A 27,152-nucleotide genomic window follows, 5' to 3' on the forward strand; every position below is an offset into this window, starting at 1 on the left:
GAGGGCAGGGCGGAGGGCCGGAGGAGGAGGAGGCGGGGGTGGGGTGGGGTTGAAGGAAGCCGGAAGTGCATCGGCCAGGGTCTGTCTGGGCGTTGCGGGATTGGGGCCTGCGATAGCTTGGCCCGGGCAGCTGAGAAGCCTGTGACCGGGCGGAGCGGAGCCATCCCAGCCCTGAGGCCTGCTGACTGGTGAGGAGCAGGGACTAGAGTAGGGAGGGTTACTGTGGCTTAGGTCGCACCTCAGAGTGCGGATTCCCGATCTCGGTGGCCCAGCCGCATCCTCCGCCCCTCAGTAGCCCTCTGTCTGATAACCCGGGTCCAAGTCTCCTCCGGTCCGCTTGCCAGTAGCCGACGCCCCAACCCCCCAGTACCTCCGCCCGTTCATCCTGGCATGTCCACAGCCAGTGTAGTCCCCTGCCGTCTCCGAGCCCTGATCCGGCACCCCTCAACCAGAGCCCTCGGTCCCCGCCCCCCGAATTCCCGCAGTCCTTTGGTCTGTGCTCAGCCCTGAGTCCCACCCCGCAGTCTCTGGTGCTGGCCCTGACAGCTCCGGGCCAGCCGCCCATTGCCTTGCTCTCCACCCGGGTACAGACAGGCTCTGCGCGACCCGCTGAGGTCGGCAGCCACCACCAACGACCGCAGAGGTACAGCGGGCAGCCCCGGGCATGTATGCCCCTGGAGGTGCCGGGCTGCCGGGAGGGCGCCGGCGGAGAAGCCCGGGAAGCAGCGCTCTTCCCAAGCAGCCGGAGAGGAGCCTGGCTTCGGCCCTGCCTGGCGCCCTGTCCATCACGGCACTGTGCACTGCCCTCGCGGAGCCCGCTTGGTTGCACATCCATGGAGGCACCTGTTCCCGCCAGGAGCTGGGGGTCTCAGACGTGCTGGGCTATGTAAACCCGGATCTGCTAAAAGGTGAGAGCGCTGAGCTCCTGCTCTCTTGGCTTGAGGGGCGGTGCAAAACAAATATGGGCATGGCTGAAGTACAGATAACCAGAGGCAGTCATTTGTCAAAGAAAACAGCCCCATTCTTGCTTGGTGTTCATGCCCACCAGGTGGCTCTGTTTGGGGGGTCTAGGCCCTCATTAATTTTGATGTTATTCAGCCAAGCACCTAGTCCTCACCGGCATGCTAATCCAGACTGCTGCTATTTTAGGTTTCTGCCAGAGGTAGATAGAAGAAAAAAGGGGGTTTGTGAAGTATCACAATTGGCCGCCCCCTTCTAACAGACATGTGCAGAAAAGTTGTTTGGGGCAGCTTGATTGATGGAGAAATCAGAACTGTTAATGTGACTAATTGTAAAAGACGTTTTAGTATTCTGTATTTGGACTTAACAATAGAAGGGACTTGCGGCATTCCAGGTCATCTGATGTCAGTTCTATTAACACCCTCAACAGTTGGAACTTGGTTTTCCATGCCTTTACAGGTATGCCTGATTGAGACGGTTGCTTTATTCATCATCGGATTTCACAGACCAGCAAGCAGAAGAAAGCTTCTAATCTGTTTACTGGATGAGACAGGAGTCTAGAGCTTAGAGGAGGGCCTGACTCAAAAGCCTCATAGCTCCTCCTCGGTTTCTAGGAGTGAGGAGAAAGGCTGTGCAGTGTGAAAGCAGAAATGTACTTCCTGATTTTTAACCTAAAAGTGGTCAGTGGGACCCAATGGTCACATCTTGTTGCTCTCAAGTCCTTTGAACTAGTCTCAAAAGTCCTCACCTTTCTTCTTTGACACTCTTTAGTTCTAGTACGTTCCTGTTAGATATGTGCAAGGTGTCTCATGAAGGGCTCAGGCCCTAGGATTTGGTGAAAAGGTCAGTTCCCCCTCTGCATTGAAATAAAAACCCTGCTGTAGGTCTAGGCTGAGAAGCCTATTCTGTCACCTGGTATTGTCTTTCTAGGTGAGTTCTTGCACAGTTTGCTTCTTTTTGCATACTTGCATATTCAAAGCTTTAGCATGATTTTAATAGAGAACAGGATGAAGGCTTCTGGTTTGAGATATTTTTTACCCTTTTCCTGAGTTTGGCTCTTTAAGACCAAGATTATACACTGGATGGAGGTCTTCTTTAGCATATACCTGATGGCATAAAAGCTGTGGAGTTTGAATCTGGATGCCTTTCCATTTCTTTGTGCTCAACCTCATTCAGGCCTTTTGTATTTGATACTATGGTGTTTCTGTTTCAGGAGCTGAGTGTCACCACAAACTGGGAAAGAGTTTATGATGCTTGTCCTTTGCAGGTCATCTCTGGGAAGGGAGGGTCATAGCATTCAAGGCAGTCTGATTTCACATCACCCTTGTTTCAGAAATCCAGGAAGAGAATCGAGCTCTCCATGCTTGCCCTGCAGGGTGGCATCACTGATACTGCCTCCTATCAGCTGATGCCAGATCAAAGTGGTGCTGTCTCCTTAATTATGTTTATCTTTTGTTTTTCTTCATCTGTTCTAAAGAAGGATATCATGATACCCTGCCTGGGTGTACATTGCCGTCAGAGGCATGTTAAAATAAAATCAGTTCTTGTGCAAGTTTTTGTTTGTTCACAGATATATTTGCCCTAAGAAATTATTCAGACCTTTTCAAACATGTTGTCTTAACCATTACATTGCATTTGCTACCTGTTTAGATCTCTTGGCCTATGTGTGGTTTGCCTTCTCTGCCCATCTCCTTAGCCATGAAAGCCAGGATCACTTGGCTCCTGTCTATAAATAGGAGCATTGGCAATGGGGTCTTGTGAGCCACTGCAGAAGGCAAGGAATCTGGTCCCTTAGAGCTTCTGTCTGCTGCTCTCTACCTCTGTGGTTTGGGGGTGTCTAGTAGACCTTCAGGCATGTGTGCCTGCTGATCCTGTGGGCCTGCTGATTTTTAGGCCTACCAGATAATCTCCCCTGGGAACCTGGAATAGTCCAGTCCCAGGAAGGAGTAGTAGAGCTGTGCTGGGCAAATATGATGCTTATTTAGAGCCTCTCCCTGCCAGGACTCTGCAGGTAACAGTGAGGTAGGCTACAAGGCTCCAATGCAAGCAGTACCCAACATAGAGCTAAGCACACTTCACATTTGCCTTAACTTCTTATTCACAAATGATCAAGTGTAAATAATCTACTCAGAGACACAGCCTATCCAAGTGGTGACTCTGATGTCCACATTCTTATTACCACATCTAATGCCCTCTGAGTTTCTTTTCCTTTCTGTTAGAGCTATGTTCAATTTGCCATTTACTGTTCATTGGTCTTGTGTGTGTGTATGTGGGGGAGGGGTGTTAATGTTTGTTTTTGTTTTTGTTTTTTGCCAGTGAAGAAAAGCTGTTATGAGGGGTGAGGAAATGACACACACAGGAAGGCACACAAAGAAAAAGATCCTTTTCAAAACACAAAGGAGATTTAGGAAGCCGAAGCTTTTATCACAAGCCCAGTCAGAGCTGTGCTTTTTTAGCCCCTATACTATCTCTCAGGTTTCAACTTGGTGAACCTGAGGCAGAGCCACTCTCCCTTGCCATGTGACCAGATCCATGAAGGCTTTAGCAAAAGCTAGCTCAACAGATTCTGTTCTGAATCCTCTCACACAGCTTCTCTGGGCTTAGGTCCAGAAAAAGCTTAGAAATACCCAGACTTTTGGTGTCAGGAACAGAGACCCTGAAAGCCCTCGCTGCCTCTCTAGTGTGGCCAGCAAAGGGCAGTTCCACCTCTAGCTTCAGGAAGCACTTTGGGAGAATGAGGAAGTTTGGGATTTAATGGCAAGTGACTCAAGGCTGACAACAGCCACTGGAGAACCAAGGATCTTCCAGGGAGGGCCTGTGCACCTGATGGGTGATGGCATACTGCTGCCATCACCAGGCCCTTGGGGGCTGTCCTCAGGTGGCTTGGCTGACACTATTGACATCTGTAAGATGACCCATCTGGACCGTAGAGCACCCTGTTGGTGGTCCATGTCTGGTTTGGCTGAAAGCCAAGAGTTGCAGTGGGGGTACCAAGCTGAGAGAAAGTGTTCAGAGGGACTGGGGCAGTGGAGGTTCCTCTAGCCCACTTGAACCCCTTTGTGGAAGGAGGAAAGGAAGATCAGCAGGAAACTGGTTTGAAACCACTTTAGCTTTACTGCCTCTGCACACGTGGGTCAGGAGGAGGTCAACCACTGACAGGTAGACGGGAAGAGACACAGCATTCAAAACAAATCCAGCCCTGTGACTCACCAATGACCTTGGTCAAAGTCAGTTCCTTAGGATCCTATTACATAGCAGCTGCCTTCCTCTGTGATGACTAGAAGGGGTAGTCAAGCAGTGTTTACCAAAATAAACAGGCCAGAACACAACAGAGGGAAGACACAGCACACTGAAATGGAGTGTACCAAACTACTGGTCAAATTTAAAGTCAAGCTCCAGCCCCACGTGGCCCTTTCCCACTATAAGTCGAATGTACCTACCTACCTGGCCTTTGGGGGCTTTTATCTCTATAAGGATATAGAGAGGGAAAGGAGTGCTATTTGCCTTCCCTGCTGTACTGTTATTTTAGGAAGGGAAGCCAGAGAGAGACTTTAAGATTTCTCACCCTAAGAGATGCTCTTGATCAGGGCTAACTTCTAGTCTTACCTCATGCTCAGACACCACCAACCCCTACCATCATTCTCTGGGAATGTTAGTATTACCTAAAGGGAAGTTCACATTCGGCTTTCCCCTTAAGTTAGTGGTTCTCAACCTGTGGATCACAACTCCTTTGGGAGTCAACCAATCTTTTCATATGGGTCACCTAAGACCATCATAAAACACAGGAAATTACAGTTATGAAGTAGCAACAAAGTAATTTTACAGTTGGGGATCATTACAACATGAGGAACTGTATTAAAGACCTGCAGCATTCAGAAGGGTGAGGACCACTATAGCTCTGTAGTAGAGAAGGGCAGTTGAAACAAACATGCTTGAATCTGGTGTCAGAAGCTCTTCCTCTGTGCCAGAGTCTGTCACCCTAGTGAGGCTAAACTAGCCCCAGCCCCACATGCCCTTTCTCTCTCCCACAATAAGCCACACGTACCTACCTTCCTAGCCTTTGGGGGCTTTTGTGTCTCTGGCCAGATGTACTCAGATGCCCTTGGTGTTGCAGAGGTTTAAACACCATATGAAGCCAGTTTAGTCTTAAGTCCCTGCATGAGGACTGCTCATCACTCAGGGATCCACACTTTGATGCCTTTTTTGTTGGTGGGTTTAAGTCCCTACACTACTTTTTCATGAGCTCAGCAGCTACTGTCTTGGACAGCATTCATACTAGTCCATCTGACCCTTTTCAATATACCTCCTTAGAGTTTGATTGATTATTTCCATCAAGGAAATAACAAAAGCTGCCAGTGAGTGCTTAGCGGTTTCCAAGCAGCACAGTGCAGTGTCTGGGGGTCATTGTATGATCTGGAGGAAGTCATCCGACCTCTGGAGCCTCTGACTCCTCATTTGAGCTGTATGATGCAGTGTCTGGGGGTCACTGTGTGACCTGAAGGAAGTCACTTAATCTTCTGAAGCCTCTGACTCCTTATTTGAGGAGTCACATGATGATTTCCAGGATGGCAGTCAGGCTTAGCAAAGATAATGCTTGACCGTCTGTGTGCACAGGTTCCTGTACCTTCAGCCATGTTTGCATTTGGGAAGGGCAGGTGAATGGGTGTCTTTCTTGAAGCTCTCTATCAAGTGCATATCTTGTTTATTACAATAAAAGTATTAAAGTGTTTTAAAATTGAACCATTAGTAAGCCAGGCAGTGGTGGTGCATGCCTTTAATCCCAGCACTTAGGAGGCAGAGGCAGGCGGATTTCTGAGTTCGAGGCCAGCCTGGTCTACAGAGTGAGTTCCAGGACAGCCAGGGCTACACAGAGAAACCCTGTCTCGAAAAACCAAAAAAAAATAAAAAATAAAAATAAAAAAATAAAAAAATTGAAAAGCACATAGGCGTGGATATATCAGGTACATATTTTCAAGGATAATAAAAAGAACATTCTGTGTTCAACCATCATCAAAAAGCCAGTGTCTTTGAAACGACTTCTGTCCCCTGCTTTACACAGTGCCTGGTTACACTGGGTAATGCAAGTGAACTGCTGCAAAGTAAGTGTAACCAGGCACTGTGTAAAATGACGTGCTATGACGTCAGCCCTTACACCCTGCCTCTGGCAGGGATTCTTGGTGGCATTAGAATACTTACAATTTTGCCATACATTCCCATGTTCCATGCAGACCCCCAAAAGAACTGATTCAGTTTTCAATAATGTTCAAACGAGAACCAGGAATCAGCCCTTCATTTTTCAAGCCCTTCTTCCTAGGCCCCTAGGCCCCTTTAGAGTCCCCCTGTGTCTGAAGTAGTCAGTGCTGGATACAATGAAGGTTGATGCTGGCCTCTGGCAGAACTCATGAACAGGCAAGCTCCATGGCAGTAGGTAATCACCCAAGCTGGATGACTGGTTTCCAAACACATGCTCAGCAGTTAAGATCATGACAGATAGCTCTGAAGGCAGCCAGATGGAGCCATCTGAGTCTTGTCTGGGCCCAGCCAGCATCTACCTGGAGAATTCTGAGTCTGAAGCTGTAAACATGTCAGTCACAAAATGCTTGGCATCTCCCACTGCCCAGGGCCCCATGATGGCTTGCATCTGCTGGACTGAATCTTTTTTGCTGGCAAAGCTCCTTGGACTTTCTTCCATCTGTCTACATTCTTGTGGTGTTTAGGTACTGGTGTTTCTTGGGACTTGAGACTTGGACTACTTGTATGGGGAATTTCTAGGCTTCCAGACCTCTAAGAGCCTGATACATGTTTGCAGCAGCACCTTAGTGATCAGAATGTATACTAGAAATTGAAAATTGTTACATCCAGATTCTGAATTTGACATTAAAGCTCAAGAAAGGAGACTGTAGCCTATAAGTGTGACCAGCTCAAAGGAAAACACTTGGCAATAAAACACGCCCCGCAGTTGGCTCCTCTTTGTATCAGCCTTTATTCTCTCCTATGCTTTGGAGCCAGCAGAGTTTGCATACTTTCCAAGGAGACTGACAGTATTATTTAACTGAAAAAAATTAGAAAGGTATTTAAATACTGTAAGGAGATACAAGTTGTTCTGTTTTGGTGCATGTTTGTCACCCTGGGGACTCCTGAATGTTGTCTCTCCTGTTTTAGCACTTTTCCCCTATTTTGGTAGTATATACATGCTGTCATTCCTCAATCTTCCAGAGCCTTGTGGTATGACTTCCTAGCTTTTCCATTGCTGACTTGCATTTCAGCTGTCTAGTACTAACTGAGTCTTCTCTCCCTCTTTTGTGGGGGTGCTTCTAGGAGTGGGGATTGAGACAGGATCTTGTGAAGCTCAGGCTTGCCTCAGATTTGTGAGTAAAAGAAACTGGCCTTGAACTCCAGAACCTCCTAGCAACACCTCCCAAGTGCTGGAGTGATTACAAGGGTGAGCCACTGGCCAGCTCAGCAGCATGGATTCACATCCTTGTTTGTCTTTACCACTGTCTATTTCCAGAACCTTTTCATGATCCCAAGCTGAAAACTCACAGTTCACTAACACACTGCCTCCCTTTCTCCAGCTCCTGGCAGCCATCATCTCTCTGTGTCAATGACTCTGACTTCTCGGCATCTCATGAACATAATCATATAATCTTTGGCCTTCTGTGTTTGACTTAACTTACTTCACTACCTCAGTATCTCCAAGTTCAATGTCTTTTGGAATGAAAAAGGAAGGAATGAGTAAGTGGAGGATGAGCATTTACTGACCTCTGGCCTTGTTCTCACTGGCTGTTTCAGCTCAGAAATCAATGGCCTTTAGCAAAATAGCTTAATGTGCCAACTTAATTAATTGTCAGGATCTTGAAAAAATTGTTTAAAGCTAGGTTTGGTGGCACACACCTGTACTTCTAGTACTCAGGAGGCTGAAGCAAAGAGTTTGAAGCCAGCCTGTGCTGTACAATGAGATTATCTCAAAAGCAAAAGGGGTGTGGGAGTAGGCACTGTCAGTCTGTAGAGAGCCTAGCATACAGGAAGTCCTTTGGTTGGTGCCATAAAATTATGTGTGATGGTGCATGCCTATACTTCTAGCTCTCCAGCCTTTGAGAGCTAGAAGATCACAAGTTCAAGGTCATCTTCCATCCCTGCTCAGCAAGTTTGAGGTCAGCCTGGGATACGTGAGATCCTGTCTCACAAAGAAAATGGAGGAACATGACAAGTGCAACATAGTCAGCCTAGACTAACTAGTCTTGCTGGAAATGGATGTGAGGTGTACAGAGAACTCCAGTTTGCAGCAGGATGACAGGAGCAAAACTGTGCACTCAGGGCTTCTGCCTCCCAGAGACCCCAGAAGGAGGGAAACCAAGATCCTTTCAGGTACACTGCTTGCCTCAGGGTGTTTCTTGGGGATGAAGCCACCATTCTCTGTCCACAGATTTCTGCATGAACCCCCAGACAGTGCTGCTCCTGAGGGTCATTGCTGCCTTCTGCTTCCTGGGCATCCTGTGTAGTCTCTCTGCATTTCTTTTGGATGTCTTTGGGCCCAAGCATCCGGCTCTGAAGATTACTCGTCGCTATGCCTTTGCTCACATCCTCACTGGTAAGCCCAGGGTCTATTCACATGGGAGAGGACCAGACCTGAAGCATGGTGGTACATGGGACTGCTTCTCTGTGGAAAGCTTGTGTGATAAGCTTTAGCTTTTCAGGGCCTAGGGTGCCTTAGTGTTGGCATCTGTCATTTGTGAGTAATTTGTCCAGTATTAGAGGGAATGTTAGAACTCCACAGGAATCTCATGATTCTCTAAAAATGACAATTTAAGTTCATAGTCATTCAGGGCTTGATGTAATCATGGAATGAGTTGGGCTGTCTTGCCTGGAGTATGCCAGCAGAGTATGCCTGGTGTGCATAGTCAGTTTCTCCCCACCTCCTTGCCAGGCCTGCTTCCTCTGCTGTGTCCAGCCCCTTTCTTCACCCAGGCCTGGGCTGATGTGGTTGATTTGGCTTTTGATAGTAACTGACTTCAGTCCCAGCTCAATTTCTAAAACTTCACGATCTTGTCTGTTCCTTTTCAGTGCCCAGAACCATCCAGGAGCCTTATTATCTAGTTGTATTATTTCTTCTTTTCCTTTTTTGGGGTCATGGGGTAGAGCTGGGGATTGAACCTAGGGCCTTGTATATGTTAAGCAAGCTGTCTACCATTGAACAGTAATTCTTAAGATAGACCCTATCTACTCAGGATGGATCAGATAAATGTCCATGGCAAGAGTCATATAGTTCATAGGGTCTCGGCTGGGCAGGTCCTTTGAGACCTGGTGAGAGTTGTGATTAGCTCCTTAGGCATCCTATCTGCTGACCCTCTTCTGTGATGTTCCTCTGTCTCCCAGTTCTACAGTGTGCTACCGTCATTGGCTTTTCCTACTGGGCTTCTGAGCTCATCCTGGCCCAGCAGCAACAGCATAAGAAGTACCACGGCTCCCAAGTCTATGTCACCTTTGCTGTTAGCTTCTACCTGGTGGCAGGGGCTGGCGGAGCCTCAATCCTGGCTACTGCAGCCAACCTCCTGCGCCACTATCCAACGGAGGAAGAAGAACAAGCACTGGAGCTACTGTCTGAGATGGAGGAGAATGACCCCTACCCAGCAGAGTATGAGGTCATCAACCAATTCCAGCCACCCCCTGCCTACACACCCTAATGCCAGCCAGGGCTCTCTTCCTCAGCAGCCCTTCCCCCAGTGCCACAGCTCCTCTTACACCCAGAGGAGCCACTTCCCCCAGCAGGTCTCACCGGTAGGACCCTGACCATCTTCACCAAACCTCCCCCAGGAAATACTCTACCTTTAGATTTGTCCGAGTGTCCCTGCTCTGCAGAGCCGGGACTCTGATTTCATACAATGTACTCTTTCCCTCCCAGCACCCTCTGCTCCTTTCCTATTCACTAGCTCCTTCCAACCAGGGATGGTCAGATAAGTTTCCTCTCTCTGTGGGCCATGTCTTTGGGACTGGGACTTTCCTTGGGCTGCTGTTGGTAGTGGTCAGTCCCTGAGAGAGGTACCAACAGAGCACAAGGGGAAGGGACTATGCCATGCAAGTTCACTTTGCCAGGCCCAGCATTTGTGCCACTTGTGTATCTCTGGGCTGACCCCCATTCCTTCTAGAGTGCCCCAGGCCCATCCGTCCACATTGTGGATTCTCTGCACTTTAGTCTCCAGGCACTCATATGTGTTCTGGTTTTCTGGAGAGAAGGATTCACTGCTGGGGAGCAATACAACTGTTCTCCTGCCCTCTGGCTTCCTGTGGTTAGAACCAGGCAAGGAAGCAGAACCAGACAAGAGACTGCTCCCATCGAAGACCCCAGTGAAGGGGACTGAGCGCCCTAGCCCCTTCACCTTTTAATGTGAGTGGTTTTGAAAGGAAAAAACAAAACCAAGCAATAGCAGCCATACTCTTTCTAAAATAGGGATAAGGCTGTTGTTGTTCAGAAATGTAGCCCATCCCTTATGGCTCTGCAATATTTTGGACCACAGCACCCTCTGAGCCTATAGTCATGCCTCCCAGTATCCAACAGAATGCAGGCTTTCTGTCCTGGCTCCTTCTTCCAGGCAGCTGTGGCTCCCTGGGGCCTTTCTGTGGAACTAGGGCCACATGGCCCCCACGGGGCTGAGAACTATGGCCTGCTGGCTGGCCAGCGTGGTGCTCCTCAGAACTGTGGCACTGAGATGTAACCTGGCCTCAGTTCAGGGACAGGGGGCCAAGCAGGGCAGGACCCTCCACTCTCCACATAGGTACTCTACCCAGAGGCCCACCAGGTTGGTGTCAGGACCCTGTCAGATGTGCAGGCCTGGCTGTAGCCTTCAAAGTCAATATGGCCCTAGACTGTGTCTTGGGGCTACAGCTTGCTGCATGCCCCTCTTCCATTCTGGAATGTATGCTGGTCTTGTGGTGTGCTACTGGGCTGTTACTGTAGCTATTCTGTTTGCCTTGGGTCCAGGTTTTTTTGGGGGGCGGGTTGGTTATTTTTTTCCCTGGAGATCTGGGGCACAAGGTAGGTAAGACCTGAGAGGCCTGCAGCATGGATCCAGGTAGGCAAGCTGTTCTTGTTCAGTTATAAGCATCTCTGGAGTAAGAGTCTAGTGCTAACTGAAGGGAAGATGAATTCTAATCTGCCACCCATAAGACAACAGACATTTTGAACAAGAATGGAGAACAAATGCAGTTGTTGACCTGTGACTACAAGAAGACTGTCAACTCCCCATTCTTTGGCCAGAAAGAGTGGTGAATATGTGGACAAACGCCTATGCAGATGAAGACCAAGTGTGCCCATAAGAAAGCACCTGCTTGGAGTTCCCTGCTGTAATGCCAAAGTGTGCCCCAGTTTGACTCTCCCATTCTCCCAGACCCCTCTCTGAGGCAAGAAAGGCTGCCAGGTGATGCCTGAGCACAAAGTCAAGGAGCTAAATTAAGACTACCTTTCTGTGAAGTTCTGAGCTCATCATTGGCAAGTTGCTGAAGTGTGTAGCCAGTTCTCTTTAACATGGCACCTGAGGGAGCAGGCCAGAAGACCAGGCACCAGACATGCATGCCAAAGTGAATGAGGACTTGACCCTGTGGACCGTTCCTTGTGGTTTGGAACCCACTTTTTACTAGCTTCCTATTCCTGGGGCCTTTCTTCCTTTTTTCCCTGCCATTCTGACACTGATAGTTTGTCATATAAACGTCCCTGGTTGTTTTTTTTTTCCCCCCAAGGGAAAAAATTAAAAGGCAAAACAAAACCCAGGAACTACAAATGAGAACACAAATGCCAGTGGCTGCTTGTCATTTTTGTCACAATTTTCCAGATGTTTGTTCTCTTCCTCCCAGAGAAGCAGAAGGCATTCACTGATGAAGCTTATAATATGGAGCAAAGTTAGGAGGGATTTGGCATGCACCTGCACCACGCACGACATTTTGATCCTTGGGAGCCTCCCACTCCTGACACTTTTCACAGAGGAAGTTCTCAAAGCCCACAGCTAGAAGTAGTAGGTGGCTCTGCTCAAAATCTCAACTACAGACCTTGAGCTGCCTCTCTCTGCATGTCCTGATTAGCTGCAGAAGAGCTGTTTCAGACCTCTACTGGTACTTACTGGGAGAAGCCTGAAAATAAAAATGACTCTGGGAGCAAGACCAGCAGAGCTGTTCTTCCCGGCAGTTTGATGGCTACCCACACTCTTAGTTCACTCATTCTCAACCCATGCACTGGACCCCAAGTGTGTGAAAGCACTTAGGGCTCTCTTTGGGAAGTATTCCATTCCTAGCAGGATGCATGTCTTTCCTGGAAACTGATAATCTTCTCATTATGTGTCCATTCACACATTTCTATGAAGGGTCCATAGGATTATGCACAAAATGAAATTGTGAGCCCCATGAAAGAAATAGGGTGCCTGACAGGACCCTCTCTTCTAGGATTGTCTTTCCTTAGCTCAGGAGACAGACTCAACCACAAGGAAACAGTGAAATGAGTAGTCTCCTGGACACCTTGGGAAAGTCTTATGCTAGAAATGGGAGGCTGGATCTAACTAGAATAATTACCAACATCTTCCAGGTGGGGAGCTGATGGAGCTGGGTTGGTGTGGGAGAGCATTTCAGGGAGGGGCTGTTCCCTTTCAGGGAATGGCAGTAGTGGTCAGGTTGTGGTGTGAAGTGGGACACTGAAGGCCCATCTGATGTTCCTCAGAGCAATGGGAAGCCATGGGAGGGTGCTAAAAAAGGGGGGGGGATCCAGTTTTATGGTGATGTGAAGAGGCTACTCATATTAAGTAAAGCACCTGAGAGAGTGAGAATTGGGGGACCCTCAGGCCTGGTAGGAGGAGAGAATGATCACAGCCAGGTGCTGGGATAGGGAGCCCAGGAACTCCATCCCTGTCATATGCACTAGAAGATGGGATCAGCCTTGTAGCTCAAGTGTGCCTCAAAAGGGAGCTGTGTTGGGTAAGGAAAGCAAAGAGAGGCCTTTGAAAACACAAAGTGGCTGTTGTACCTGGAAGAAAGGCAGTTCTCTCTAGATGACCCCAAAATCTTTAGCTGGTTTCTCACTCAGAGGTACCTGTGCCCTGGGCCAGGACAGTATGGAATACAAGGTTCTGTGGGGAGACAAAAAAAAGAACTAATAAACTTTATAGACTTTGTTTTCAAATAGCTTGTAGTCTTCCTGTGCCTTTCTTATGGGAGTACCATTGTGACTAGCTCAGGCAGAATATACAGAGATGATAACTCCAATCTGGATGAGTCTGCCTGAAGTGAGACAAACTCTTTGGGGATATTAGTTCCTTATGAGCTGTGGGGAAATGCTTGACTTCAATACTGGGAGAGAGGGCTCTTTCCTCAGAAGAGATTCATAGTGGACTGGCTTGTCCATTATACTGAGGGGGAAAACCCAGCCAGGGCTATGCAGAGAAACTCTGTCTCAGAAAAAGAAAAAAAAAAAGAACTTCCAAAGAGGCTGTTTCCAGTCCACTCTTTACATGGCTCTCTCAGAGTGCAGAACCTGTAGAAGTCTTCATTTGAACAATCTTGTCCCGACTATCCCTAGAAAATGGCAATCAGCTTCCTGAGAGAACACCCTGTGGCGAGGTAGACCATGCACCCCAAATGTCCATCTGTCCTGCTGCTTTTTTTGGAGATGGCATCTTCTAACCTCACTATTTTTGTTGGGGTTTTCTTTTGTAAAAACCAAACCAGGGTGGTGGGTAGGTTTCTGTGTGAACAATATGGATGCCCCTTATTCTTCCCATAATTTGTCTCCTTACAGTCTAACATAAGGGCAAAGAAAATTTGCACATGCATAGATACATATTTCTGTTTTATTGACAGGCTTAAGTGTTAATTTCACTAGGCCAGAAGGTCATACTTTTTTGTTTGTTTGTTTGTTTTTTTCAAGACAGAGATTTTCTGTGTAGCCCTGGCTGTCCTGGATCTCTCTCTGTAGACCAGGCTGGCCTTGAAATCAGAAATCTGCCTGCCTCCCAAGTGCTGGGATTAAAGGCATGCGCCACCACTGCCTGGCTTTTTGTTTGATTCATTTTCTTTTTTTTTTTTTTTTAAGATTTATTTATTTATTATATGAAAGTACACTGTTGCTATCTTCAGACACACCAGAAGAGGGCATCAGATCTCATTACAGGTGGTTGTGAGCCACCATGTGGTTGCTGGGATCCGAACTCAGGACCTTCGGAAAAGCAGTCAGTGCTCTTACCTGCTGAGCCATCTCACCAGCCCCTGTTTGATTCATTTTCGATGGAGGGTTTCAATGCATAACAGCCCTGGCTATCCTGGAACTCACTATGTAGACCAAATAGGTTTTTAATTCAGAAATCTCCCTGCCTTTACCCGTGGATTAAACTCATGCACCACCAACCACCACCTGGCTTTTGGGAAGGGTTCCATATATTTTTCTGCTCTGTTGTTTATTACTATTTTTGAGAGCATTTCATGTAGTCCAGGTAGGCATCCTACTGGCTATAGAAGGGATGACCACAAACTCCTGATCCACCTGCCTCTACTTCTGAGTTATAGGATATTTATGTGGGTGGTACTGAGAGCAGATCCAGGACTTTGTGAATGCTAGGCAAGCATTCTACCAACTGAGCTACATTCTCAAACTTTTTTTTTTCTTTCTGTAGACAGGATGTTGCTATTAAACTCTGGCTAGAAGTCACTTTGTAGACCAGACTGACTTCAAACTTACTGAGATTCACTCACCCAAGCCTACCCATGTTTGGCTCGTATTTTTTGTTAACATTAACATCAGCAAATATTTGAACCCAAAGTGTTTTGTGGAGGATACTAAAATACTAACACATAGGCTAGGTATGTAGTTGGTAGAATGTTTGCCTTTGCATGGACAAAGCCTTGGGTTTGTGCTTCAGTGCCACAAACAAAGGTGTTAACCCATATGGTTCTTGCCCTGAAGGCTTTCTAGATCAGCAGCCAGGAAAGTGAAAACCTGATGAGATTGAAAGCTCTACCCAGTGTAGAGCCCTGTGAACCCAGCACTCAGAAAGGAGTTTGAAACAGCTGGGGTACATAGGTTTCCAATACAATCTAGGCTATAGGGTGAGACATCAAAAGATAAAAGATAAGTAAAAAGGGAAGGCTTCTTGAAGGAAAGGAGACTTCAAGTTGGGAAGAATGATTACACTTGGTGAGAGATGATAGGCTGGACCACAGTTGAGAGCCACCTTGTAGGTGTTGAAACTGAACTCTGATCCTCTGAAAGAACAGCAAGTGTTAACACTGAGCCATCCCTCTAGTCCTCTCTCTTTTTCTACTTAAGACGGAGCGAGGACTGGTGAGGTGGTTCAGCAGTTAAGACTGCTCTTTCGGAGGTTTTAAGTTCAATTCCTAGAGACCACATGGTGGCTTACAATCACCTATAAGATGATCTGACGCCCTTTTCTGGTCTGCAGATGTATATGAAGCAGAACACTCATACATTAAATAATTTTGTTTTGTTTTGTTTTTTGAGACAGGGTTTCTCTGTATAGCCCTGGCTGTCCTGGAACTCACTCTGTAGACCAGGCTGGCCTCGAACTCAGAAACCCGCCTGCCTCTGCCTCTCAAGTGCTGGGATTAAAGGGGTGTGCCACCACCACCCAGCTCATTAAATAAATAAAAAAAAAAGGGAAAGGAGGAGGTGAGTAAAGGTAGCCATTATTCCTCATATCCTCTTTACAATGTACTTAGAATGTATTTAAGAGTGCATGTGTCAGGCTGGAGAGAGATGGCTCAGAGGTTAAGAGCACTGACTGTTCTTCCAGAGGTCCTAAGTTCAACTCCCAGCAACCACATGGTGGCCCACAACCATCTGTAATGCATACAGTTCCCTCTTCTGGTATATCTAAAGGCAGCTACACTGTACTCACATACATAAAATGAATAAATACATCTTTAAAAATTTTTAAAAAAGAGTGCATGTGTCTCTGTGCAAATAGATGCCATGTGAATGTAGGTGCTCTTAGAGGCCGGAAGTCATATCCCCTGGAGCTGGAATTACTGGAGGTTGTGAGTGGCCTGCTGTGGGTGCTGGGAACTGAACCTGGGTCCTCTGAAAGAACATCTGTAGTGGTCTTTGCTAGTTTGTGGGTTCTTCTTTTTCCTACCATTTATCCCCCCAGGTTTCACCCCTTAAAACTAGATAGGAGAGAAACAAGGATTGGCAGGGGGGGTGTGGGGGGGAGGAGAAGGAGAGAGAAAGAGATCCCTGAATCTAATTTCTTTCCAAGCCTTCCTAAATGACCCACAACCACCACATTTCTCAAGGCCCTCCAATTCATGTACCTGCTGAAAAGTTTCCAGAATTCCAAATGTCACACAATTGCAGAAATTATCTGCAGCTGGCAAAACCATGCTTCTGATAGAGCATGAGGTAAATCATGGTCAGCTGCTGTGGGCAATCTGAAGCAGCCCTACATCCCAACACCTGGGATTACAATGAAAGAACCTTATATTTTTTTGTATACAAGAACCTTTTGGCCGGGCGGTGGTGGTGCACACCTTTAATCCCAGCACTTGGGAGGCAGAGGCAGGTGGATTTCTGAGTTCGAGGCCAGCCTGGTCTACAGAGTGAGTTCCAGGACAGCCACGGTTATACAGAGAAACCCTGTCTCGAAAAACCAAAAACCAAAAAAACCAACCTTTTGTATTTTTTAAAGAAACCGAAATCCCAGAATTCCCAGAAATGTCACTACAAACATAACCTCTGAGCCATCTCTGCTGCCCTCAATGTACTTTAGCTTACATAGTCTCATTTGAGCCTCACAACCCACGAACACAGTAGAGCTGCATCATTAGCTGTGTTTAGGCCTTAATTGTAGTGCTTTAGAGAAGGGATGTAAAATAAAGGATGGAAGAAGAGCCTCCACAGAATCACTGTCCGTTCACCATGCAAACAGTAAACCAAGATGGACACTGCCGTGCCTGGCAAGCACCCTGTTTAAGTGTGGAGATTATGGTTCCTTTCCCGTGGCCCTTTGATCCTGCTAGCTGGCCCAGATCTCAGAAATGGGTGGATTATCAGTTAATTAGGTCATAATCTAAGCAGCAATTGTTCCAGATGCTGGAGCAAGTCAGTGCATTCCTTAATCAATGTGTTGTTACCGATATGAATGTCTTTGCCCTCCAAAACTTCCAGTCAAGACCATCAAAACTGTTTATTCATAATCCTCCTGCCTCTAACTTCTGGCCCAGAGGTTAAGAGCACTGGCTGGTGTCCCAAAGGACTTGGGTTCAATTCCCAGTACCCACTAGGCAGCTCACAACTGTCTGTAGGACATTCTAGGGGAATTATACTCTCAAACAGAAATAATGTAGGCAAAACACACAAAATAAAAATGAAAAAAAAAAAAAAGAACAACAACAACAACAAAAAGAACAGTTTGTTCCTTGCAACTGTCAGGACTAGAAAGGTTCATTCTCAACCCCTGTACCTGTCACAGCCTTGTCTCCAAGACACCTTGTTCTTCTCTGTCCCACACTGGTCTATCACATTGGTAACAGGCTGATTGAAATTAGCAACTATTCCAGCTACCTTGATGAGAAGCGTGTGTTGAAAGGGAGACTTCTTCCACAAGACTTCTAGGGTCCTTATGGTCCAGGGCAGTGCTTCTCAACCTTCCGAATGCTGCAACCCTTTTAATACAGTTCCTCAGGTTGTGGTGACCCCCAACCATAAAATTACCTTTGTTGCTACTTCATAACTGTAATTTTGCTACTGTTATGAATTGTAATGTAAATATCTGTGTTTTCCTATGGTCTTAGTGAGCCCTGTTAAAGGGCCATTCGACCCACAGGTTGAGAACCACTGATCCTAGAGTGTAAAAAAAAAGCTAACCCTTTTATATTTTTATTATTTTTGTGTGAGTGGGGTACACACATCATGGCATGTGACATTACAGGACTTTCAGGACTCAACTTTTTCCTTTCACCTTTTGGGTCCTGGGCATTGAATTCTTGTCACCAGGCTTGGTAGAAGGTGTCAATAGCCAACAAGCCATCTGTTTTGTTTTGTTTTTCAAGGGTTTCTGTGTAACCATGGCTGTCCTGGAACTTGCTTTGTTGACCAGGCTGGCCTCAAGCTCACATAGATTCACCTGCCTCTGCCTTCCAAGTGGTGGAACTAAAGTTGTACACCACCACACCTGGCCTCTCCAAGTCATCTTGAAGGCCTAAACTGTCCCTTTCAAGGTGAAGGACAGGTTACTGTGGCCCACTCCTACCACTAAAAAAGAGGCACATTGCCTAGTAAGTTTGGATTTGGAGACAGCATACACTGTCTGGATTCTTTGATTCATTTTCTGAACTCTGCAACAAGTTATGGTTCTGAGTAGGTCCCCAAACAGAAGGTGGCATTCTCAAAAGTTCTGTCCACCCAGCAAGCCACTTGCTTCACTATTTTATATGTATGAGTGTTTTACCTACAGATACATATATGTACCATGTGTATGCCTGCGATCCAAGGAAGCCAGAGGAAGGTGTCAGATCCCCTGGATGGGGTGACAGGTGTGACCTACCATGTGGGTGCTGGGACCGAACCTGCAAGAGCAGCCAATGCTTTTATCTGCTGAGCCCCTCTTCAGCGTCTCACTTTTTAGTTGTTTGTTTAATTTTGTGTGTCTGTATGAGAATATGCCACATATGTATGAGTGCCCCAGAAACCATAAGATGGCATTAGATCTCCTGGAGCTGGAGTTACAGGTTGTAAGCCACCTAATATGGTGAAAATGAACTCTGAAGACCAGTAAACATTCTTAACCACTCGGCTATCTTTCCAGGCCCCTTGATTTTTAGTTCTAGGACCACTGGGATAAGTTATCCAGTCTCAATGAAGCCCTTGATGCTATGTTTTGGAGGCAAATACACTCAGGATTTGCTAGTTGCAGTTGCTGTGCTCTCCTGACCTCAACTGTAAAAACCCTGATCCTCACAACACCCTATTTTCCTGGAAGACATCAAAGCTGATGATACGGGAGGTCTCCAGAGGAGGAGACAATTCCTTCATCCTGCTTTATAAGGCAGAAGGCAACCCCAACTTTGATAGGTTTGGGATTGGCACAAACCTCAATGGCTTGGGAAGCAGTTAGCGGCAAAGTACAGCCCTCTCATTGCTCAAGAGGTCAGTACTGTTTTCTGTTGCTTACACATTTCTCTCAAGAAGAAATAAATACATTACCAATTTCTACACTAAATTCTGCATGGATAGGGCAGGAGAAGAAATAATCCTTGCTTTTGAACCTTTGGAGAAAAATTTGTTTTAGTACAAGTATCGAAGATGCCACACACTAGTGAGGGTATATGTAAAATTCTAAATTCTATGTAAGGAAGTTTCTTGCTGACAGGCAGGGAGAAACTGCTGCCTCCTACTGGCAGCAGAGTAGACTAGAAAGGTGCTCAGTCCTTCTAGGCAACCTAGAGTAAACTTTGTTCATTGTCCCATTCAATTCTCTGCTTCTAGGCTGTCCAACAGCTGTCCAACAGCTCCAACAGCTGTTTTGCATCTTTTTTTTTTCTTTTTTCTTTTTTTTTTAGTGGCTGGAGAGACAGCCGTGGGTGCTGGGAACCGAACTCTTATATCTCTTATATTTTTGGTTGTGAGCCTAGCCTTTAACAGCTGAGCCATCTCTCCAGCCCTGTTTTGCATCTTTTGCAACAGAGCCTCACACCATATTGCAGGATGGCCTAAGACTAGAAGCAGTCCTCCTGAGTGCTGGAGTTGATTACAGGCAGGAGCTACCACACCAGACCTCTCTGATATTTTAAAACTTGTTCTGTGTGAAGAGGCATGAATGGGCACTGCAGGAATGTGCCCACCTACAGACGGAATGGCAAGTCTCTCAGTGTAATTATGCATAAGTCCCCTTCCCCCAGCCCCAGTTTCCTTGTTTGAAGAAACTGCTTTGGGAGCTGTCTGCAGGTTCTCCTTGTTAGAAACGCTTAGGGTCAAAAAGAAAAAGACTGCCACTCCGATTGAAGTGTCTAGACAAGGCAACCTAGGAAGTGCACTTGGTTTTTCTTCCAACTCAGATGTGGCTGTGTCTTTCCCCCATTGGCTGAGGGATCTTGTGCAACTGGCTTGTGGAAAAGAATTGGGACATGGGAAATGGAGGAAGGGGAAAAAGAGTCACCCATAGAAGAGAGCAACAGGCCTCTGAGTAAACGAAGGCTTTACTGGTGGAGAGGATTAAAACATTTGTTTAAAAGTTTTCCAAGGTGGGGGAGAGAAAAAGATTTTAATCCCTTGTCCTAAATACAAGTTTTACTGTGTTTGATAGAAAAGACTATTTGATATTTCCTAAGATATTTTACCTGCTCCAAACAGGTCTCAAATATAGCCTCTTGGCTTCCCATTCACCAAGGGGCAAACTGTGTTCTGTTAAAACCTTTTTACAATATTTGTAAGATTTCTTTGTTTGGTTTCTTCTTCTTCTTCTTCTTCTTCTTCTTCTTCTTCTTCTTCTTCTTCTTCTTCTTCTTCTCCTCCTCCTCCTCCTCCTCCTCCTCTTCCTTTTCCTCCTCCTCTTCCTTCTCCTTCTCCTCCTCCTCCTCCTTTTCTTCCTCTTCTTCCTTCTCCTCCTCCTCTTCCTCTTCGTTTTTTTTTTTTTTTTTTTTTTTGAGACAGGGTTTCTCTGTATAACAGAGTCCTAACTGTCCTGGAACTTGCTTTGTACATCAGACTGACCTCATACTCACAGAGATCCAATCTGCCTTTGCCTCTGGAGTGCTGGTATTAAAGGTGTGTGCCACTATGCCCTGCTGAGATTCTTTATTTTTTTTTTAGATTTATTTATTATCTATTTATTATAAGTACACTGTAGTGGTCTTCAGACACACCAGAAGAGGGCGTCAGATCTCATTACGGGTGGTTGTGAGACACCTTGTGGTTGCTGGGATTTGAACTCAGGACTTTTGGAAGAGCAATCGGTGCTCTTACCCGCTGAGCCATCTCACCAGCCCTCTGCTAAGATTCTTTTTTTTTAAAGATTTATTTATTATTATATCTAAGTACGCTGTAGCTGTCTTCAGACACACCAGAAGAGGGCATCAGATCTCATTACGGATGGTTGTGAGCCACCATGTGGTTGCTGGGAATTGAACTCAGTGCCTCTGGAAGAGCAGTCAGTGCTCTTAACCGCTGAGCCATCTCCCCAGCTCCCTCTGCTAAGATTCTTAAGTTAAAAAAAAAATACAGAAACAATTTAGTGTAAAGCTTCTCGTGTTTATAGCAAACATGGGAGGAGAAAGACCACTGACCCAAATCATCATGGTCAAATTAATTCATATACGTGGGCTGCTTCCTCTAAGGTGGGGTTCAAGAGGTCAGCATTGGAAGTGAGGTTCCAATTGAATATTGAAGACAAGGTTCAGGGGTAGGGAGTTTCCAAATGCGGGACTTGGTAGGTAAAATAGGCCCGGTTACAGAAGCACACTGTAAGCCTAACAAGTTAGTTCTACAAGGACCCCTGAAACAAATACAGGGTTGCAAGGTGGGCATAACAAGGTAGTCATGGGTGGTTGCATAACCTTTTGAAACAGAGGTAGGGTTGCAAGATGGTTATAAACAACTTTTTGAAACAAAGAAATGATTACCATTCTAGGAACTGACAGTATAGAACTATCTGTGGTTAAAGTTACAGGAGGGACATAGCTCAACCCTTGACAAACAGGTTTAATCTCACCTGAGGGACAATTATTTTCATCTTATAATTGGACAGAAAATTTTTATCTATTCTTTTTTTTTTTCTTTTTTTTAGACACACTGTTGCTCAGGCTGACCTCGACACACTGTTGCTCAGGCTGACCTCGGCCTCGAAGCAATGCTCCTGTCCCAGTCTCTGGCGTGCTGGGATTACAGGCATGAGCCACCAGGCCCTGGTTTGGAATAGTGATTTATCCTGAGACTCCCATTTAGCAACCCTTAGGTTACACGGGGCAAGATAGGTTTTGGGAAACCTGTTTACTCTCCTACCCTGTTGCCTCCTTTGATTCAGAGACTGCTCAGGCCTAACACATTTCCAGACTGCAACGGGTCACCCGCCCTTGAGGAGTTCTCTGCAAGGTGTTCCTCGGCCCTTGGATGGGCCACCAGTCCTCTCTCGGAGCCGGAACCCAGAACCGCGTCCCTGCTGCTGAAACTCAGGAGGGCTCGGAGAATCAGGGCACCAGCCGACCCCTGGCCTGCGACAAGTACAGGTTCACGCGGGGCGTGCACCACCCTCCACCCAGCACAAACCCGCCCCTCCCTGGATTGTAGAGAACAGTGAAACAGGCCGGGCCTCTCAGCACTACGGAACACCGCACCTGACCATGCCTCTCCTCCGGACGCGGTGGGACGTCCCTAAAGGGCTGCGACGCCGGGGTCCGAGGGTCACTCTCCAGGCGCCCTTGACAGGCCCTCCCGCCACGCCACCTAGCTTGCTAACAGGCCCGGAGCGAGGGCGGATGAGCACTTTGGCTTAGCCAATGAGTGCTCAGGGTTCTGGGACGCGTCCAATCAGAGTGCGGGCAGGACAAACAGGTTAGGTTGCTCGCACTCGGCGCGCGAGGCGGACACAGGCGCACGGGACCTCTCCTGCTGTGGCCTGGGAAGTCCGCCGCTCTGCTTCCCGCGCACCGGACGCGGGGGCCCGCGCGTTTCTGCCGTCCACACCGACGAGCGGGCCGTCAGGACCGAGACGGCCTCCTGCAGAGGCGGGCTCCTCAGAATCCACTCTACCTCTGCAGCTTCTGCAGAGAGGCATGAGGGGCGGCTCCTGGCTCCAGGAGCGTGAGGTGGGCTCGGGGTCAACCAGTTAACGGGACTGCGCGGACGGCCCGGCCCGCCACCCTTTTACCCCGGGGCCTAGCGGCAGGCGCGGGAATCCACAGAGGCCGACATGTTCCCGAGGAGGCCGCCGGCCACCCTGGCCGCCTGGCTGGCGGGCGCGCGGGGCGGGGGCCTGCTGGCCGCGCTGGCCAATCAGTGCCGCTTCGTGACGGGCCTGCGCGTGCGGCGAGCGCAGCAGATCGCGCAGCTCTACGGCCGCCTGTACTCGGAGAGCTCGCGCTGCGCCCTACTCGGACGCTTCTGGCGCCGGCTGCGCGGCCGCCCGGGCCATGCCTCTGTTTTGATGGCGGCGCTCTCCGGTGTTTTCGTCTGGGACGAGGAGAGGATCCAGGAGGAGGAGTTGCAGAGGTGAGCCTCTCGGCTGCAGCGCCGTCCCTGTTCGGTAGAGAGGGGTGGGCCTGGGCGGGTGGTTGGTGGGCACCTTGGGGCCTGACCTGTTGTCATTGCTTGGTTTGCCCAGTGGTCTTTTGAGTGACGATGCAATAGATTGAACTCGTTTTAGCACCCCATGTTATTGCTCCCATGCCTGTTAAATCCATTTGTCAGGTTAAAAATAACCACAAGAGAGACGACTTCGAACGGGCAGTGTGACACTAAAGAAAATATTCCAAACCCAAATTAGATATCTGAGGTATAGAGGTCATTTTTCAGGTAATCAATGTACTCAGAAAAGTGCAAATTCAAAACAGGGTTTAAAATAAGCCCGGGTGTGTGTGTGTGTGTGTGTGTGTGTGTGTGTGTGTGTGTGTGTGTGTGATGTAGCATGCCATTTATAAAATGACTGCGATCCAGATGGGACTCAGGCTTTGCGCGGACAGCCCACTTATTGTGACTTGTGTCTTGGCACATTCAAGAAGCTGGGATGGATTTTGTCTGTTTGCACGAAGCAGTGGCCTGGATATTCTAACCTGTAAGAATTAGGTTAGATTTTTACTGTTTTAGAACTCTTCGAATACGATTAGGTACGATTAGGTTTTGTCTGTGGAAAAGCCCATTGGCATTGATTTATTTTTGTTAACCTGTAGTTCTGAGACTTTATAATTTTTAGATAATCTTAGAAGGAAAGTGCTTTTCCATTACAACGTCTCTATATTCCTTTTAAACAGATAGTCGCAAATTGTGCTCCTTACCCCCCCACCTCACACCCCCCATTCTAAACCGTGATTTCAGGAACAAAGGCCAGTTTCTTCTAGATATTTCTTAAACAGGGAGAGAACCTGTTTTACATTTTTTGGTTTTGATCTTAACATTAAAAATGAGAGCAGAGCTGAGCATGGTGGCTCACACCTTAAACCTACCTCCCTACCTACCTCATACTTTTGGGAGGTAAAGGAGGCAAAGTTCAAGGCCTGCCTGGTTTACAAAGAGAGTTTCAGGACTACACAGAGAAATACTGTATTGAAAAAACAAACAAAAAACCCTGAGAACAGAGTAATATTTATATTGTGACCTATTTGCTATTAATACCCATATGCTAAGTTGCAAATTGTGCAATTCTGATTTGAAAACTAGTCTCTCTTAAGAACTGGGGAAAATGCTAGTAAAAAGAACTGGGACTACCTTCCTAGCAAGAAAGATGGCTTTTAACGAGGTTGAGGGTGTTGAGGGCAATATGGCTGCAGACAAAAGAAGACTTTTTAAACACAGTTTGAAGTCATAATCACAGGCAGTCCTGTTTATGCAAATGTTAAATCACGAAAGAAAGCTGTTTTGGTAATTCTTAGTGTTCTCTTCTGTTCAGTTTTTGTGTTCCCTCTACCCTCAGATTTTTGAGGTAGGACCTGTCCATTATTTGCCCAGGTTAGCCTTGAACTTGTAGTTCTCCTGCCTTGGCCTTCCCAGTGCTGGGATTTCAGTTGTGTACCACACCACACTTTAGTTTCTTGTTGGAGAGAAAACTAGGATGCAGGTGTGTGCAGTCAACCTGGAGCTGCAGCATGTGCATTTCTTATGTGCTTCGAATTCTTAGTGAGAAGATTATAGTTTTGCTTTCTAGCCTTTTGGTATTTAAGAACATTTTACAGGCTGGATGTGGTGGTGCTTGCCTTTAACCAAACACTCAGGAGGCAGAGGCAGGAGGATCGCTAAGTTTGAGCCAACCTGGTCTACATAGTAAGGTCTAGGAAAGCCAGGACTACATAGAGAGACTGTATGTCTCAAAAGAAAAGAATGTATGAATGTACATCTTATCAATCTAAGTAAGATTATTTAACCTTACAAAATAATTTGAATCATTGGTGCATCAGCTATAGAAATAATTTTGTTAGTCCTCCCCATCCCCCTTGCAAGTCAGGTTCTTACTCTATAGCCTAGGCTGGCTGGAAACATACTATATAACCTACACTAGCCTCAAACTAGGAACATGCTTCCCGAGTGCTGGGATTACAGGCATAAGCTCCCATGCCAAGGGAAGTTAGATCTTTCTCAGTTTATATTTTTATTACATTTATTTGTTTATTCATGTGGGGAGTGTTGCTTTTGAATACTACAATCTTTGTGTGGAGGTCAAAGAACAATTTGTAGTTGTTTCTTCTGGCATGTGGGGACCTGGGATCAAACTCGGGTCCTCAGGCTTAGGGGCAAATGTGTGGTGGTTCTCTCCTCTCCCCTCAACGTCTCTCTAGTACTGAAATTATATCTCTCAGTACTTGTCTAGTATTTTTATCCAGTTGGCTTCTCAAGCAAAATTATTTTGCTGACTATTACCTATTACTGGTGCTACCTAGTGTTCTCTGAGACTGGGAAAAATCCCATGGAAAAATACAGCTCTGCGCGCGCGCGTGTGTGTGTGTGTGTGTGTGTGTGTGTGTGTGTGTGTGTGTGTGTAAGTTACAGAAACAAAAAGAGGAAGGATGTTAGGAAATATGAAAATATAGGGGAAATGTTCCATTGACCTCATTTTTTGAAAAAATTAGGCTTACTGCTCTGAAAGTTTGAGTAATTTTATTTAATGAGAAATTAATTCTAGTAAATTTTCACAAAGAAAATTGGCCATTTCCCTTTTTCTGTTTTTTTTGGGGGGGGGAGGGGAACATTTAGAATGCATTAAACTTTTCAGTGTGTTGCTAACTAGTGAAAAATCTGTCTGGCTTAAAGGAACTTAATGGCCACAGTCAGTTTGGTGTCTCTTAACAGAGAAAGCCTTAGGTTATCAAAACAACACAAAAGGGACTTAAGATTTGTTGGATTTGTCTTTGTTATTTTACCATTAACTAGCTGCTCCAAAGATGCTATGAGCTAGTTTATGTCTTATTTCAAGATACATCTCAAATCAGCAGTAGTTGAAAAAACCCTAATCTTATTTTTGTTTGTTTGTTTGATTTTTGTTTTTAAATTCTGAGACAGATTCTCACTATGTAGTTCTGACTGTCCTGGAATTCACTATGTAGACCAGGGTGGTCTGAAAATCAGAGAGGTCCACCTGCCTCTGACTCCTAAGTCCTGGGATTAAAGGCATGCTCCACTATGCCCAGCCAAAATTCCCTAATTTGGACAGTAGTGTGAAATTTAAGGAGATTTGGTTAGGTGAAATGGTTGTTGTTTGCACTACTTGCTGGGGGTGGCCTTACCAGAATTATTTTGAAGACTGGATCACATTCTGTGGTAAGTGTAGCACCCTGGCTGACTCCCATGTTGGCATGCTTACCCTGTTTTCATTGTGTCTTCAGTTTCTTCAGTACATGTCTCTCTCAAATACTGTTTTGGAGAAAGGAAAGCAGAGACTGTCTCCCCTTCATCCTTGTACTAATCTAATGAGCTGATTTTGTTACTATTTCAGGAATAATCTCTTTTGCCCTTTTCTGTCTTATTAAGTCTTCTTAGGTGGGAAGATTTAGACACTTACCCTGTCTCAACAAGATTAGACACCGTGGGAGAGAAGTGTTTCCTTTCTCCACATGCTGTCTATGATATTGTTTATGCTCTGTGTGCTTTGTCTTAATTAGCATTTAGAAGTTGAAATCCTTCAGGGACAGCAATGACCAAATCCTCTTCCATCATTTATATTGTGCTTTTCCAATAGTAAGTGTGTACTGGGTGCTGTAACTGGCTTGAACTTACTATGTGGGTTCAACCTTGAACATAATATTCTCCTGTTTGTACCCCTACAGTGGACAAACACTCTTACTTAATTGAGCTGCACCACCGGTCTGAGCCCCTGGTGTTAGTAAGACATTTAACTAGGGAAAACAGATTTCTGTTTCTTGTCATATTCAGAAATGGTGCTTGTTATTTAAGAAAGCATTACTAATGCTTTACTGGCTGTGATGGCACATGCCTTTAATCCCAGCACTTGGGAGGCAGAACTCAGGCAGATCTCTGGCCAGCCTGGTCTACAGAGTGAGTTACA

At 46.4% G+C, this 27,152-nt stretch overlaps 2 protein-coding genes across 3 annotated transcripts in view; both read left to right on the forward strand.

The window, feature by feature from the left end:
• Positions 1–16: 16 nt before the first annotated feature.
• On the forward strand, positions 17–13,122 carry Tmem127 (transmembrane protein 127). 2 transcript variants are annotated; one of them, XM_031371808.1, is made up of 4 exons: positions 17–188; positions 591–908; positions 8,387–8,551; positions 9,337–13,122. In XM_031371808.1, exons 2-4 carry the CDS (start codon positions 665–667, stop codon positions 9,642–9,644), a joined length of 717 nt encoding a protein of 238 aa, XP_031227668.1. In that variant the 5' UTR covers positions 17–188; positions 591–664; the 3' UTR covers positions 9,645–13,122. The 2 variants fall into 2 exon arrangements, with proteins under 2 accessions (XP_031227668.1, XP_031227669.1); XM_031371809.1 differs by lacking the exon at positions 591–908 and having other exon boundaries at positions 34–188.
• Positions 13,123–22,487: 9,365 nt separating this feature from the next.
• Stard7 (StAR related lipid transfer domain containing 7) overlaps positions 22,488–27,152 on the forward strand; it is a 29,146-nt gene continuing 24,481 nt past the window's right edge. Inside the window, exon 1 of the mRNA XM_031371810.1 lies at positions 22,488–23,152. Within this exon, the coding sequence (XP_031227670.1) occupies positions 22,854–23,152 (299 nt within the window). The 5' untranslated portion in view covers positions 22,488–22,853. The remainder of the gene's footprint in view (positions 23,153–27,152) is intronic.

The sequence above is a fragment of the Mastomys coucha genome, unplaced genomic scaffold (assembly GCF_008632895.1).
Source record: "Mastomys coucha isolate ucsf_1 unplaced genomic scaffold, UCSF_Mcou_1 pScaffold15, whole genome shotgun sequence".
Taxonomy (NCBI): Eukaryota; Metazoa; Chordata; class Mammalia; order Rodentia; family Muridae; genus Mastomys; species Mastomys coucha.

Coding starts and splice junctions, on each gene's coding strand:
- Tmem127 (XM_031371808.1), top strand. CDS start 665: ATGTATGCCCCTGGAGGTGCCGGGCTGCCGGGAGGGCGCCGGCGGAGA. Junction 909..8,386: donor AAACCCGGATCTGCTAAAAG/GTGAGAGCGCTG, acceptor CTCTGTCCACAG/ATTTCTGCATGAACCCCCAG. Junction 8,552..9,336: donor CTTTGCTCACATCCTCACTG/GTAAGCCCAGGG, acceptor TCTGTCTCCCAG/TTCTACAGTGTGCTACCGTC.